General features: G+C 45.0%; 1 protein-coding gene across 2 annotated transcripts in view; it reads right to left on the reverse strand.

The window, feature by feature from the left end:
- LOC116623190 (zinc finger protein 780A-like) overlaps positions 1-15,384 on the reverse strand; it is an 87,058-nt gene extending 71,674 nt beyond the window's left edge. Inside the window, exons 1-2 of one of the 2 annotated variants that reach the window (XM_032390121.1) lie at positions 15,100-15,384; positions 4,213-4,315 (exon numbers count right to left, since the gene is read on the reverse strand). In XM_032390121.1, the coding sequence (XP_032246012.1) occupies positions 4,213-4,285 (73 nt within the window). In that variant the 5' untranslated portion in view covers positions 4,286-4,315; positions 15,100-15,384. Of the gene's footprint in view, positions 1-4,212; positions 4,316-5,108; positions 5,196-15,099 lie in introns of those variants that run through there. The other variant, XM_032390122.1, reaches the window with a different exon arrangement.
- Between the last annotated feature and the right edge of the window lie 110 nt (positions 15,385-15,494).

Consider the following 15,494-nt stretch of genomic DNA (forward strand, 5'->3'; position numbering starts at 1 on the left):
TGCCATCAAATTCAGCATTTTCAAGGTATAAGTCAGTGGTTTCAGCACATTCTCAATGTGCTGCACCCATGACCAGAAGATTTTCACCGCCCCCAAAAGAAACCCCATCCCCATTAGCAGTCACTCCCCACTCCTCTCTTCCCTCAGCCCCTGACAGCCATGAATCCACTTTCTGTCTCTTCCGATCTGCCTCTTCCGGACATTTCATGTAAATAGAATGATAGCAGTATTTGTACTTTTATGTCTAATTTCGTTCAGCAAGCATAATGCTGTCAAGGTTCAGCCACATGATAGCATGTCTCAGAACCTCATCCCTTTCCGTGGCTGAATAATATTTCATTTTATCCCACATTCTGTTTATCCATTCATCAGTTGATGAACATTTGGGTTGTTCTCACCTTTTTTTTTTTTTTTTTTTGAGAGAGAGAGAGAGAGCAGGGGTGGGAGGGCCAGAGGGAGAGGGAGAGAGAGAATCTCAAGTAGGTTCCACGCCCAGCATGGAGCCCAACGTGGGGCTCGATCTCACAACCCTGAGATCATGACCTGAGCCGAAATCAAGCATTGGACGCTTAACCGACTGAGCCACCCAGGCGCCCGTTTCCACTTTCTGACCACTACAAATAATGCTGCTGTGAATGTTTGTGTACAGGTTTTTGTGTGAACGTCTGTTCAGTTCTCTTGGGCGTTTACTTCACAATGGCACTGCTGAGTGAAGTGGCAATTCTGTGTTTAACTTGCTGAAGGACAGGTGTGTAGGGCCAGAGCTTGTATTAGTTGACTGTTGCTGTTGCCACAACAGAACACCACAGACCGGGGGGCTCAGACAACAGACATTTACTGTCCCCACAGTTCTAGAGGCTAGAAGTCCAAGATCAAGACGTCAGAGGGGCTGGTTTCTCTTCAGGCCTCTCTCCTCAGCTCAAAGATGGCTTCCCTGTGTCCTCACATGGCCTTTTCTGGGTGTGTGTGCATCCTGGGTGTCTCTTCCTCTTCTTACAAGGACAGCAGTCCCATGGGATTAGGGCTCTACTCTTACGGCCTCATTTAACCTTAATGACCTCCCTAAAGGCCCCATCTCCAAATTCAGTCACATTGGAGGTTAGGACATCCACACAGATTTGAGGGGAAGGGGCGGACACGGTTCAGTCCCTAACGAGGTGATAAGGCAGGAGGTGAGTAGGGACCAGGACCAGATCACAAGGGCCTTGGGTAATACAGGTTTGGGGACATTCTTCTTGACCCACCCGCCCCCAGAGGTCCCCAGGGAATTGGCTCCTTTCTGTCCTTTACCTTCCAAGGACCAAGCCCTGAGCACAGCTCAACAGTGCATTTTTCAAGGTTGTCCAGGTAAGAGTAGACCCGTGTGGGGCGCCTGGGTGGCTCAGTCGTTAAGCATCTGCCTTCGGCTCAGGTCATGATCCCAGGGTCCTGGGATCAAGCCCCACATCGGGCTCCCTGCTGGGTGGGAAGCCTGCTTCTTCCTCTCCCAGTCCCCCTGCTTGTGTTCCTGCTCTCGCTATCTCTCTGTCAAATAAATAAATAAAATCTTTAAAAAAAAAAAAAAGAGTAGACCCAGTGTGAACCAGCAGAGAGAAACTGCTGGAAGAGTAAATGCCTAGGAGGGATTATGCAAATTAGATACAAGGGACCCTCCTCTTTAGGCTTCCTTCCTTCCCTGGGTCAGCTGTCCAGGGCTATGGAAAAGAACCTAAGCCTTCAATCCCTGCATTTAACAGATCTGAAGGCCTAGTGTGCCAGGGATTGAGCTAGGCCCTGGGGGCCCTTGCAGAGCTTTTGTTCTAGGCCCATTACCATCCAACATGGTAGCCACCAGCACAGTTGGCCAGTCTGAACAGAGATGTGCTAAAGTATAAAATACACAACAGATTTCAAAGGCTTAATATAAACTATCTCATTACTAATTTTTATATTGGAGGCATCTGAAATGGTGTTTCCATTATATCTGCTTAAATAAAAAGTATATTATTAAAATTAATTCCAGGGCTCCTGGGTGGCTCAGTCGTTAGGCGTCTGCCTTCGGCTCAGGTCATGATCCCAGGGTCCTGGGATCGAGCCCCCCATTGGGCTCCCTGCTCGGCGGGAAGCCTGCTTCTCCCTCTCCCACTCCCCCTGCTTGTGTTCCCTCTCTCACTGTGTCTCTCTCTGTCAAATAAATAAATAAAAATCTTTAAAAATAAATAAATATATATAAATAAATAAAATAACATTAATTCTATTTATTTCTTTTTACCTTTTTTTATGAGACTCCTAGAAATTTTGAAATCACATATGTGACTTACATTGTGGTGGCTCACATTCAATTTCTCTTGGACTGTGCTCTTCTAGACTAGGGTCCACCCAGAGACCATGTCTGATCAAGCTCATTTGGGAATCAAAGGGGACCTTGATCTGGACCACCATTCATAAGGATTAGGGGATTTGGAGCAAATGCCTCTAGCTGATGTATCTGTTTTAAAATGAGCTGTAGGGGCGCCTAGGTGGCTCAGTGGGATGAACATCCGGCTCTTGGTTTTAGCTCAGGTCATGATCTCATGGGTTGTGGGATCAAGCCCTGCATTGGGTCCCGCGCTCAGTGCAGAGTCTGCTTGAGATTCTGTCTCTGCTTCTTCCCGGCTTGTGCTCTTTCTCTCAAATAAATAAATAAAATCTTTTTTTAGAAAAATGAACTGTAGGGCCAGAAATAAATGGGGAAAAGAGGGAAAGAAAGATGAGATCAGCACATAGCTGGGGAGACTGGGAGGGATGTAAAGAGTCTCTGAGGCCTGAGAGCCAATTTCCAACTTGCCCTCTGTGGTAGTCAAAATCATGGCCCCCCAAAAATGCCCATGTCCTAATCCCTGGAACCTGGCAATGGATTATCTTTCCTGGCAAAAGGAACCTTGCAGATGTGATGAAGGATTAAGGATTTTCAGTTGAGAAGATTATCCTGGATTATCCAAGTGGACCCAATGTAATCACCAGGGTCCTTATAAGTGAAAGAGGGAGGCACAAGGTTCAGAAGGGGGTGTGGAGGCGCTGCCATTGCTAGCTCCGAGGATGGAGGAAGGGACCACGAGCCAAGGAATACAGAAGCTAGAAAAGGCAAGGAAATGGATTTCTATTCCCTCAAGTTTCCAGAAGGGATGCAGCCCTGTGTTTTAGCCCAGGGAGACGCATTTCAGATTTCTGACTTCTCGAACTAAAAGATGATAAATTTGTGTTGTTGTAAGCCTCTAAGATTGTGGTGATTTGTTCAAGTATAGTAAGGAAAGCCCTGGGTTGGGTCTTCAATCTGCCTAGAGGGTCTTTGGACAAGTCGCTTTTCCTCTCTGCTAAGGCTGGGCAGAAAGGTTGGGGGGGATGGGTGGCATTCTAGTAGAGAGGAGTGACATATTTGTCTGCACTGGGCACCAGCACAGATGTCATTACGAAAATTAGGACAAAACAATTGCCAAAAATGTGGATGGCTGTCCAGCATCTCATTTAGTTCTGAGAACAGCCCCATGAGTTAGAGAACTATTATTATCCCATTTTAGAGCTAAGGAAACCAAGGTCAGAGAGGTTGGGTAACTTGCCCTTGGTCAACCTTGGTCTACAGACTGCTGAGAGGCACCCTTTGCTGATGGAAGAGATTTGACCACGGATCTGTAAGTTTCATTAATTCATTCATCCCACAGATAGCTGACATTCAGGGTTGACTGATGAACAACTCAGGCTAGATGAGTCTCATCATGGGACGGTGGGGAGGGGGGGTTACTGAGGGGCTGTTTTCATAGTACTATGTGCTTCTGAGCCTCAGAACCCAACGCCCTCCCAGGATGTCATAACCAAATTCATCATGGTTCCTATCTTTGCTTTCCTTGGGAATCCCCCCCAATACAGGCCCCTCTCATCATCCCGGGTTCCTTCTCTCATCTCTGTTGTTCTCTGTGTTGTCTTTTGCTCTACCTGTCTCCTCCCTCCTTCATCCTTCCCAAACTCTTCCACCCTGACCCCTGCAAACCACTCCCTGAATATTCTCTCCGACTGTTACCCTAACTAAAACCAGCTCCTTCCCTGGAGATATCCCCACAGTCCTAACTGAAGGCTCTCCACTCCCCCAACTCACCAAACAGCTCAAGGTCTAGAAGAGGAGAGGGGTGGTCAGCATATACCACAGAAACAAATGAGCCCAAACCCCAGTGGTTCACACATACAAAGGTAGAGACTCACCCATGTCCCCTTGTCCAACATGGGGTGGCTGGGCTCTGCTCCACACCTTCGTGCATGGACCCAGTCTCTTCATTCACAGGAGCCTCCGAAACATTGCAATACCCTGGCAGAGAGAAAAGACACATGGACCACCATGAGCTAGCTCTTGAAGCTTCCACTCAGAAAAGATGCACGTCATTTGTGTTCATATTTCATTGGCTAAAGTAAGTCATATGGCCAAGCCTGATAACTGGGCATCCTTCAGGAGAGACAGCAAATATCGTGAACAATAATACAATGCGCCATTGTATTGGCACCCCAATAGTGTTTCCAGATATTATTAATCCTTCTCCCTACTCCTATTTTTAAAGATTTTATTTATTTATTTGAGAGGGAGAGAGAGAGCATTGCTCATGAGTGGGAGGGAGGGGCAGAGGGAAAGGGAGAAGCAGACTGGGCAGAGCCCAACTTGGGGCTCAATCCCAAGACCATGAGATCATGACCTGAGCCAAAGTCAGACGCTTAACCGACTGAGCCACCCTGGTGCCCCGATATTCGTATTAAAAAAAAAAAAAATCCTGTTTCCCCTTGACAGACCTTGTAGAGTGATGTCTAGACCCTCTTGTCTTCCAGCTCTTCACAGTCTCCCAAGAAATCTGAGTGTCACACTTAGCTCTCCCCTCTCCTTCACTCCCTATCAGATCCTTTAGAATGTTCCAGAGGTTCTCTGTCACTTCTCTCAGTCCCCACAGAAGCTACCCTCCTCCAAGCCACCATCATTTCTTGCCTGAACTACTGCTGCAGCTTGCTCTACAATTAATCCACCATCTACCCAACAAACAGGGTAGATCCAGTCACACCGCTTAAATCCTTCCATAGTTTCCCATTGGCCTTCGGGGAGAGTCTAAAATCCTTACCTTTTCCTAGAAAGCTCTTCCCAGCAGGGTCCCGCCTGCTGCCTCAGGCCCTGGCCACCGTCCTGGTCACTACACAGTCCAGCCCCTGGGCTTCTTCAGTGTCATGCACCGACACTTGAATTACTTTATGGTTTTCACAGCATAGTTCTCTTTGCCTGGAACTCTCTCCTCCCACCCTAACCCCCTTCATCTCTCAGGTCTCAACTTCCTCACTGAGGCCTTCAGATCCAGTATTCTTTCTGTGCGAGTGCTCCTGCAGTGCTGTCTGCACTGTGAAACACTCAGCACACCCCATGGCGCTTGCTCAGTGCTCCTCCTGCCCACCCAGACTGGAGCAGCGTGAAGACAGGGGCTGTCTGCACCACTGCTACATGTCAGTACAGGGCTCATGCTCAGTAAATATTTTTTCAGTGACACAATGAACTTGTCATACATAGAGACCGAGGGAAGGAAATGATCAAGGTTGACAGCTGCAATGAGCTAGGAGGAAATTAGCCTCCTGACTTAATCAAGAGGCAGAAGAGGCTGGGACACTTGTACCACCTCTGGATCCCTTAGTCCTGAACTCACCATACACCATTCCTTTCCTGCCTTTCCCTCTATGTTTCTAGACCTCATAAAGTGCCTTCCTCCCCCACACCTATTGAAAGAAATCTGGTTCCATGACTGAGAGGGTGCTTCTTTCTCTCCTCCCTCATCCTCACCCCTGCTGTTCTCACCTCTCCCCCAGTCCTTCCCAGTGCATCCCACAGGTCCTCCCAGCCAAGGCAGCTGGAAGAGGCCGGAGCCTCACCAAAATGTTGCTTGTCCTCAGATTCGTTCCTGAGCAGAAGGACGTGAATGACACTCTGAAGGAAGAAACATCCTGAGGCATCCGTGAGACATGTCCCAGGCCCGGGCTTGTTAAATCCGGCTGCCAAACCAGGCTGTGTTATGGGTGTGATGTGAACAGCTTTGGAAAGCCTTCCGTGTCAAGGCCTAGTTCCTCCTTCTAGGGCTAACACGGGTCTGAAATTATAGCACTGGAGATGGTATTAGTTTACCGGGGCTGCCGTGACAAAGTATCACAGACCGAGGGGCTCAAACAGCAACAGAAATGAACTTCCTCACGGTTCTGGAGGCTATGCAACCAAGATGGAGGTGTTGGCGGGTTTGGTTTCTGCTGGGGCCTCTCTCCTTGGCTTGTAGACTGTTCACATTACTGGTTCAATTTCTGTTTTTCTTACCAAACCCCAGTTGCCTCCAAACTGCCACCTGGAGCCATATACCTAAATTTTGGCCAATTGGATATGAGCAGAAGGAAGGTGGGTGTCTTCTGGGTCATGTCCTTAAAAGGAAGCTAACGGCTCCTTACTTTGAGTTCTGTCTTCTCATACACGAGGACATGAATTTGGTGACAGGGGGATGGCTTCAGCCGTGTAAGTCAGGATGATGCTCAGAGCAGGGCGATACAAAAGGCAGGACCTATGACCTCTTGCCGGGGGGCCGCCTACCCACTCTGGGGCTTTTTTTGTGAAATAAATGTCTTCGGAGGCATTCTGTTCTAGCTTCCCTTTGTTCTACCTCAGTCCAAACTCTAATTCAGACAGCTCTAAAAATCAAAAATATAGAAGCTCCCCAGGGGCGCCTGGGTGGCTCAGTCGTTAAGCGTCTGCCTTCGGCTCAGGTCGTGATCCCAGGGTCCTGGGATCGAGCCCCGCATCGGGCTCCCTGCTCAGCGGGGAGCCTGCTTCTCCTTCTCCCTCTGTCTACCACTCTGCCTACTTGTGCTCTCTCTCTGTCAAATAAATAAATAAAAAATCTTAAAAAAAAAAAAAAAGAAGCTCCCCAAACTTAAATAATATAATACAAATAACTCTCGAGTTTAAAAAATAAAACATCAAAGAAAGAAATCTTTATAACTGGATGGCAATAAAAGCATGATCAAAAGCAGTGTTTCAAGGGTAATTCTAGCTTTCAACATTTTTATCAAAGAAGATTGAAAACCGGGGCCCCTGGGTGGCTCAGTCGTTAAGCCTCTGACTTCCCCTCAGGTCATGATCCCAGTGTCCTGGGATCGAGCCCCGCATCGTGCTCCCTGCTCAGTGGGGAGTCTGCTTCTCCCTCTGCCTGCCACTCCCCCTGCTTGTGCTCGCTCTCTCTCAAATAAATAAATATAAAATCTTAAAAAAAAAAAAAAGAAAAAGAAATTACATATGAAACAATAGAGAAAATCCAAAAAACAAGAAAAATAGGAAATAAAGTAGAAAAATCAGGGAAAATTAAAAAAAAAACAAAAGTTGGCTATTTGAAATGCTCCAGGCAAAGCTGTTGGAGAGAAAAAAGAAAGATGCCAAATAAAAATGTAATTCATAGCGAAAAGGGAGAAAGAACTACAGATATAAATATTTTTAGAGTAGTAAAACAAAAATTCAAACTCTATAAACCAATACATTGTTTTTTTTAAGAGAGTGCACAAGTGGGGGGCGGGGAGGGGCAGAGGGAGAGGAAGAGAGAGAATCTTAAGCAGGCTCCACACCCCGCACGGAGCCCGATCTCACAATCCTGAAATCATGACCTGAGCTGAGATCAAGAGTCAGACGCTTAACCGACTGAGCCACCCAGGCGCCCCAAACCAATACATTTTAAAATGTTGACAAAATGGACGGATTTCCGTAAGAATAGAAAATGCCAATATTTAAAAAAAAGAGGCAACAGCCTTTGAATAGACCAATGAAAGACCATGAAAGAACCAGAAATTTTAATTAAAAGAAGCCGCAGAAAGTTCACCGGGAGGGTGCTACCAAACTTTCAAAGAACAAATAACACCTGCCATATACAAATTATTACAGAGAAAAGGAAAAGAAATTCATTTCATGAAGCTGGTATATCCTTGATTCCTCAACTGAATAAGGACAATATGGGGAAAGAATATTAGAGACCCATTTTACTTTCTAAATGCATACACAATTCCTAAATAATATACTAGATAAGCAAATACAAATAATTTGCTACAAATAAAATAGCATCGAGTAGGTTTTAATAAGCATCGGAAAGGTAACAATGTAATGCACTATATTATGGAATAAAGTAGGAAAGTCACATGGTCGCCCCCACAGATTAAAAAAAAATTGATAAAATTCAACACCTACTTATGATAAAAGCTCCCAGAAAACCAGGGTTAGAAAGGAACTTCCATAATTGGATAAAGACTAATCTATCAAAAACTTCACACACTTAATATAGAACCTTAAGCTCATTCCCTTTAAGACCAGTAAGCAGGGACGCCTGGGTGGCTCAGTCAGTTAAGCGTCTGCCTTCAGCTCAGGTCATGATCCCAGGGTCCTGGGATCGAGTCCAGCATCGGGCTCCTTGCTCAGCAGGGAGCCTGCTTCTTCCTCTGCCTGCCACTCGCCCTGCTTGTGCACTCTCTCTCTCTGGCAAATGAATAAATAAAATCTTAAAAAAAAAAATAAGACCAGTAAACAGACACAGCTGGCCTCCTTCACCATCACTGTTCACTCCTGGGGGTCTTAGCCATTGCAACAAGCCATTATAAATATTACTATGGATATAAATATAGTCTTTATAAATCTGTATATAAATATGTATATAAGGAAAGGGAGGAAGGATAACCAAATTGTCATTATTTGGATGTGATTTGGCATTCCATATAAAACCTCCAAACTGTTGGGGCACCTGGGTGGCTCAGTCCTTAAGCGTCTGCCTTCGGCTCAGGTCATGATCCCAGGGTCCTGGGATCGAGCCCCATATCAGGCTCCCTGCTCAGCAGGAGGCCTGCTTCTCCCTCTCCCACTCCCCCTGCTTGTGTTCCCTCTCTCGCTGTCTCTCTATCAAAAACGAAATTAAAAAAAATCTAAAACAGGGCGCCTGGGTGGCTCAGTTGGTTAAGCAACTGCCTTTGGCTCAGGTCATGATTCTGGAGTCCCGGGATCAAGTCCCGCATCGGGCTCCCTGCTCAGCGGGCGGTCTGCTTCTCCCTCTGACCCTTCCCCTCTCATGCTCTCTGTCTCCCATTCTCTCTCTCAGATAAATAAATAAAAACTTTAAAAAAAAAAAATCTAAAACAAAACAAAAAAACCCCTCCAAACTGTTAAAACTAGTAAGAGATTCAGCAAAGTGACCAAATAAAACATCAAATTGGAAAAATGAATAGGATTCCTCTATGCAATAGCGAACAACTAAAAACTCTAACAAAAAATTAAGATTCCGCTCAGAATAGTAACAAAAGTTAAAAAGGCATGAGGGTGCCCGGCTGGCTCAGTCCCACGTAGGGTGTGGAGATAACTTAAAAAACAAAACAGTCTTTAAAAAAAAGAAAAAGTTAAAAAGGAATCTAGGTACCCACCCATCCATCCACAAGACATTTATGAAGAAAAAAACTTAATGTTATTAAAAGGACACAAAAGAAATCAAACAAATGCGGAGGTGAGCCATGTCAGTGAATGCAACAATTAATATCATTAAGATGGCCCTTCTACCTAAGTCAATCTATAGCAAGCCCCAATTCCAGAAAGATTTTTTTTTCTGTGAAACAATAAACGGATGCAAAAATGCATGTGGAAGAATCAAGACCCGCAAGTAGGTAAGAATGGCCAAAGCGGGGCTTGGGTGGGGATTTTCTGAATCAGATAAGATATACTAAGAAGTCAGAGTTCACAAAAGGAAACAAAGGTGATATGGCACATGAACAGACAAACTGATCAAAAGAACAGAATGTAGAGGCCAGAAATAGACACGTGTATCTAAAAGAACTTGCAATATTTCGGAGTAAGCATCCCAATCAGAAGGGAGGAGATGGATTGCTAATGGATACTGGGGAAACAGCCTCCTTACAAGAAAAGTGGGTTCCCTACCACTCACCATAATACAAAGGTCAAGTAAATGGATTAGAGACCTAATATTAAAGATAAATCTATAGGGATGCCTGGGTGGCTCAGGTTATGATCCCGGGGTCCTGAGATCAAGCCCCCTGTTGGGGCTCCCTGCTCAGTGGAGAGTCTGCTTCTCCCTCTGCCCCTCCCCCCGCTTGTGCTCTCTCGCTCCCTCTCTCTCTCTTAAATAAATAAATAAAGATAAATCTAGAAAGCTAGTATATTGGGCGCCTGGGTGGCTCAGTCGTTAAGCGTCTGCCTTCAGCTCAGGTCGTGGTCCCAGGGTCCTGGGATCAAGCCCCGCATCGGGCTCCCTGCTCTGCGGGAAGCCTGCTTCTCCCTCTCCCACTCCCCCTGCTTGTGTTCCCTCTCTCGCTGGTCTCTCTCTGTCAAATAAATAAATAAAATCTTAAAAAAAAAAAAAAGAAAAGAAAGCTAGTATATTACTTTCCCAGAGCTGCCAGAACAAAATACCAGAAACTGGATGGCTTAACATAACAGAAATGTATTGTGCCCCAGTCTTGGAAGCTAGAAGTCTAAAATCAAGGGTCAGTAGGGCCATGCTCCCTCTGAAACCTGTATCGAATCCTTCTTTGCCTCTTCTAGCTTTTGGTGGTGTGCAGGCAATCTCCGGAGTTCCTCGGCTTGCAGCCACATAATGCCAATCTCTGCCTTTCTCGCTGTGTGTGTGTCTTCCACTGGCTGTTATCTTATAAGGCACCAGTAGTATTGGATTAGGGGCCTGCCCTACTCCAGTATGACCTCATCTTAATGTAAGTAATCTGCAACTACCCTATTTCCAAATTAGATCACATTCTAGAGTACTGAGGGTTAGGATTCCAATGCATTTTGGGGGAAGGGGGGTGGAAATAATTCAACCCATAACAGCTAGGAGAAAAATGTAGACTATCTTTATGACTTTGGAGTGAATAAAGATTCTTAAGCCTAGAAAACCATAAACTATATAGTGAAAATGAACATGACATATTAAAATTAAAGGTTTCTCCCAAACAAAGACATAACTGAAAAAGTTAAGTAATGAGTGAAAAACTGGGAGAAGATATTTTTGGCTTCCAAAAAAAAGTGATTAATTTCCAGAATAAACAAAATCCTGCAAATATTTAAGAATGGAAAATCAATAGAAAAAAATGGGCAAAAAATAGAATGGACAACTAACACAAAAGAAAATCCAAATGGCTAACAAGTCCGAAGAGATGTTCAACCTCATTCATAATCAGGAAATTACAACATGTTAGTTTAAATCTATCAGAGTAGCCAAATTTAGAAGCTCAGAGAGGAAAAAAAATAAAGTAAAATAAAATAAAAAAATAAAAAATAAATAAAATAGAAGCTCAGAAAGGAACTAGTGTTAGTGAGGATGTGTGGAATTTGGAACTATCCCGCACCTCCAGTTGGTATAATTCAGTATGTATATTCTATGATCCAGCAATCCCAATCTTAGGTGTATAATCCAGAAAAACTCTTGCACAAGTCCCAAAGGATACAAGTACAAGATTGTTGACTGAAATATTATTTGTAGTAGCAAAGAATTCAAGGCAATGTAGATCTTCATTAGTCGGTGAATAATTAAGGACGGTGAGTTAATAAACTGGACAGCTATGCAGCAATCAGAAGCAATGAACCAGGGGTGCCTGGCTGGCTCAGTTTGTGGAGTGTGCAACTCTTGATCTCAGAGTTTTGAGTTTGAGCCCCAAGTTGGGTGTAAAGATTACTTAAAAATAAACAAAAATTTTTTTAAAAGAAGCAGTGAACCAGACATATAAGCAACAACATGGAATGTTCTTAAAACAATATTGAGTGGGGCACCTAAGTGGCTCAGCCAGTTAAGTGTCCGACTATTGATTTCGGCTCAGGCCATGATCCCAGCATCTTGAGATTGAGCCCCACCTTAGGCTCCATGCTCAGCAAGGAGTCAGTTTGAGATTCTCTCTCTCCCTCTGCCTCTTCCCCACAGTGCATGCACATACGCGCGTGCTCTCTCTCTCTCTAAAATAAATAAACAAATCTTTTTTAAAAAACAATATTGAGCAAAAAAAAGAGTAAAAATAGAAATTCACTTAATACCATTTTTGTAAATTAAAAACATATAAAGCCCTATACATCTTTTAGGAATATAGGCATATTCCAAGAACCATAAATTAAGCACATTAGAAAATGTGTCTATGAGGTGGAGGAAGAGATAGAAGTGGGAAGGGAGATATGAGAGAAAAGAAATGACATAAAAAATATTTTTACACAAGTAACTGCTAATAGTGTGTCAGAAATAAAACAGTATGGTAAAATCAGTTCTCAGAAAAAGAAAAAAAGGAATGAATGAATGAGAAATGTTTCTAAGAAAAGGAAGCAATACAAGCAAAAATCATAAGGAAGGACGGCAAAGGATATTTCATACTGATGAAAGGAGTAATTCACTGATGTCATGTTAATATCATAAATCTTCATGCGCCTAACAACATAACTTCAAAATATATTAAGCAAAAACTGGTACAGCTAAATGGAGAAATTGACATATCCTCCCTAATAATGGGAGAGTTTATTATACTTTCCAGAAGCCAACAGATCAAAGAGAAAAAAAAGTAAGGATGTAGTAGATAAGAATTAGAGAATTAATAAACCTATATAGTCAGATCTCTGATCCCAACAATCAAAATGCACATCCTTTAAAAACATACAGAACACTTCCAAAACAAAACAAAAAACCCACATTATATCACAGGCCATTCCAGATTGCAGAATAAGGTAGACGGTTCCCCCAAATCATAGAACAGGGCTATCATTTCCCTAATGTCAAAACTGGGCGAGGAGAGCACAAGAAAGAAAACCAAGGGCCAATTCCATTCTGAAAACAAATGCAAAACAACCCTAAATCAAATATTATTAGAAGTCTGGCACAAGACAAGGATTGTTCATTATCACCACGATCGGTAACATTGTATTGGAACTCTTAGCCAAAGGGGAAGGGGTGAGCGATGAGTTATAAAGAGTGGAAAGACTAAACTGTCATTTTGTTACAGCAACAGGATCATCTAGCCAGTAAAGTATGGAGAATTAAAACAAGTAAGAGTGAGTTCAACAAGGTAGCCAGATCCAAGATTAGCAATAAAAACACAACAGCAGTAACTGATCAGAAGAAAAAAATCCAAGTCATAAATAAATAAGTAAAAACAGTAAGGTCCCAGTGAGTGAACCAGAGAAAACATGTACAAGACACCCCAGGAGAAAATTATACCTGTATCCAAGACAGAAGACTCAATATTACAAAATCATAAATTCTCCCCAAATGAATAACTTATTCATTACAATCCCAATCAAAATCCAAAGCATTTGTTATGCAACTGACAAGTTCCATCCCACTCCTCATTCCCCTCTGTAGGACCCACCAGGTTTAGAATTAAGCCAGGTCCCTTTGCTCACCCAAGTCCTGACAGCCACTTGGAAACCACCTGTTCTGCTGCTCACCTGCCTCTCTCTGATTTGAGTCAACCCATAAGCAATTGGTAAGCAGAGTAAAAATGTCGGCATAGCACAAGCATGTTGGTTAATACCAATTTTTTTTCCAGGAAGTTAATATTTTGAAGCAATCAGGGGCAAGCTTTCTCACAGTTAAAGGGGAAGCCTTAGTGATCAAAGAAGATCTTCATACACAAAAAGCTGCAAATCTGCAGAAGTCTCTTCCTTTAGATCCACAGTGGCTCCTTTTGGTGGTTTAAAGACCATAATGCTTGCTGCAAAGCTATGGTACGTGGCCAAGCTGGGAATGCCGATGAAGAAACTACAGTGATATTTTCTCATATCAAAATGACAGATTAATGAAGACAACCCTTAAATCAGACTTCTAATTTTGATGGAAATAGTCTCCATTAGAAATTAATATCTCCAGACCAGCATCTCCGAAAAGGAAGCACAAGCCCCAGCCTTTAAAGGTTGCAAAGAAGGGACTGAAGGTGTTGCTAAACACGAATATCCGTGGAAATTTAACTGTGCTAGTATTTCTATTAGAATCCTTATTGGTTTTGTAGCTCTCTGATTATAAAGTTTCGTACGTTTTGAACAATCTGTCCCTAGTTTTATTTTTCCTATAAAGCCTTGTTATTTTTAGCACACTGTTTTGTAGAACTCCAAGCTTTTTCAGGAATGCATATATCAGTTATGGCAAAACCGCCTATACTCAGAATAGGGGGAGACTGTCTTCCAACAAGCATTCTTGGTAGGTCCTAAGTTTCCCTGACATGTAACCAGGAGACCAGGTATCCACTTCCTTCTCAGAGTGGAACAACTTCCCAGGGGCTGGGGCGGGGTGAAGTTTGGGGGGTAGTTCTCTGGAGCTTGGGAACCAGAGCCCATCATAGGTCCTCTCTTCTCTCCTCCCTCCAGACCTCCGGACCACTCAGGAGAAGCCACGTGAAAAGGCCCAGAATTTTGCCACTTACAAACTCACAGATCTTGGGCCAGTCACTGAAATTCTCAGGACTCAGTTTCCTCATTCTTTAAATGGGAAGGCAGTGTTTTTTAAAAATCATGTTTAATTTAAAAATCAGCCTTTGATTCTTGCTTTGCCATTTACACCTCTGTGACCTCGGACAAGTGACTTTGCTTCTCAATGCGTCACCTGTAAAATGGGGTCTTTGCGACACTTTAATGATGCCACACGTGCAAAGCCCTTAGCACAAGATGCGCATTAAGCCCCAATAAATTGGAAGTTCCTATTCTGGGAGGCGGGGACTTCTCGGGGGTACGAGGTTTGACTGCTGAGGCAGAAGAACCCAGAGCTGGTGGGGAAAGCCATGGCTGTGATTTCCCCACGGACAGTAAACACGTCCTGCCAGCCGGGTCCTGCCCGCTGAGGCCTCCCCATCAGCCGGACCCCCTAGCTTGCAAGAGCCACCAACCCGCTTCCAGCGTTTGGGGCCGCCTCCCGCCGCGCGGGTCGGAGAACGGACTACATTTCCCGGCGTGCACCTCGGGTCGGGGCCCCGAGGGACCGGTCAGCTAAGGGGACCTTGTCCCAGCCGCGTTAGAGGCTGGAGGCAGTAATCACCACTCAGGAAGCTCCTATATTTCGCTTTGCGAAGCTAGTCAGCCACCGTCAATCCCACCTTGAGCCGCGGACCCGCAGCGTCTGTGAGGAGCGCTTGGCCCCCTCCTGCTTCCCTCCTCCGGGCGTCCGGGTCCCAGGGTCCGAGGCCGGGCTTATCTCCCCGGGAGGATTCCTTCAGCCCCGCGGGGTCCCCACTGTGGCCCAAGGTTGGCAGCGGGGCTCTGGAGAGGGGTGGGGGGGTAGAGGACAGCCTCGAGGCCGCGCAGCCGGAGACTACAACTCCCAGGCGGCACCGCGGCGGCGGCGAGCACGTCACTTAGGCACCGCCGGCGGCCCCGGGAAGCGGCGCGGGCGGGGGCAGGGCTGGGGCCAACCGGGAGGCCGGTGCTGAGGATGGGGGCCGCCCGGCCGCCCCGCGCGTGAGAAGGCCGAGGGGCGCGCCACCCCGTCCCG

The sequence above is a fragment of the Phoca vitulina genome, unplaced genomic scaffold (assembly GCF_004348235.1).
Source record: "Phoca vitulina isolate PV1807 unplaced genomic scaffold, GSC_HSeal_1.0 scaffold58, whole genome shotgun sequence".
Taxonomy (NCBI): Eukaryota; Metazoa; Chordata; class Mammalia; order Carnivora; family Phocidae; genus Phoca; species Phoca vitulina.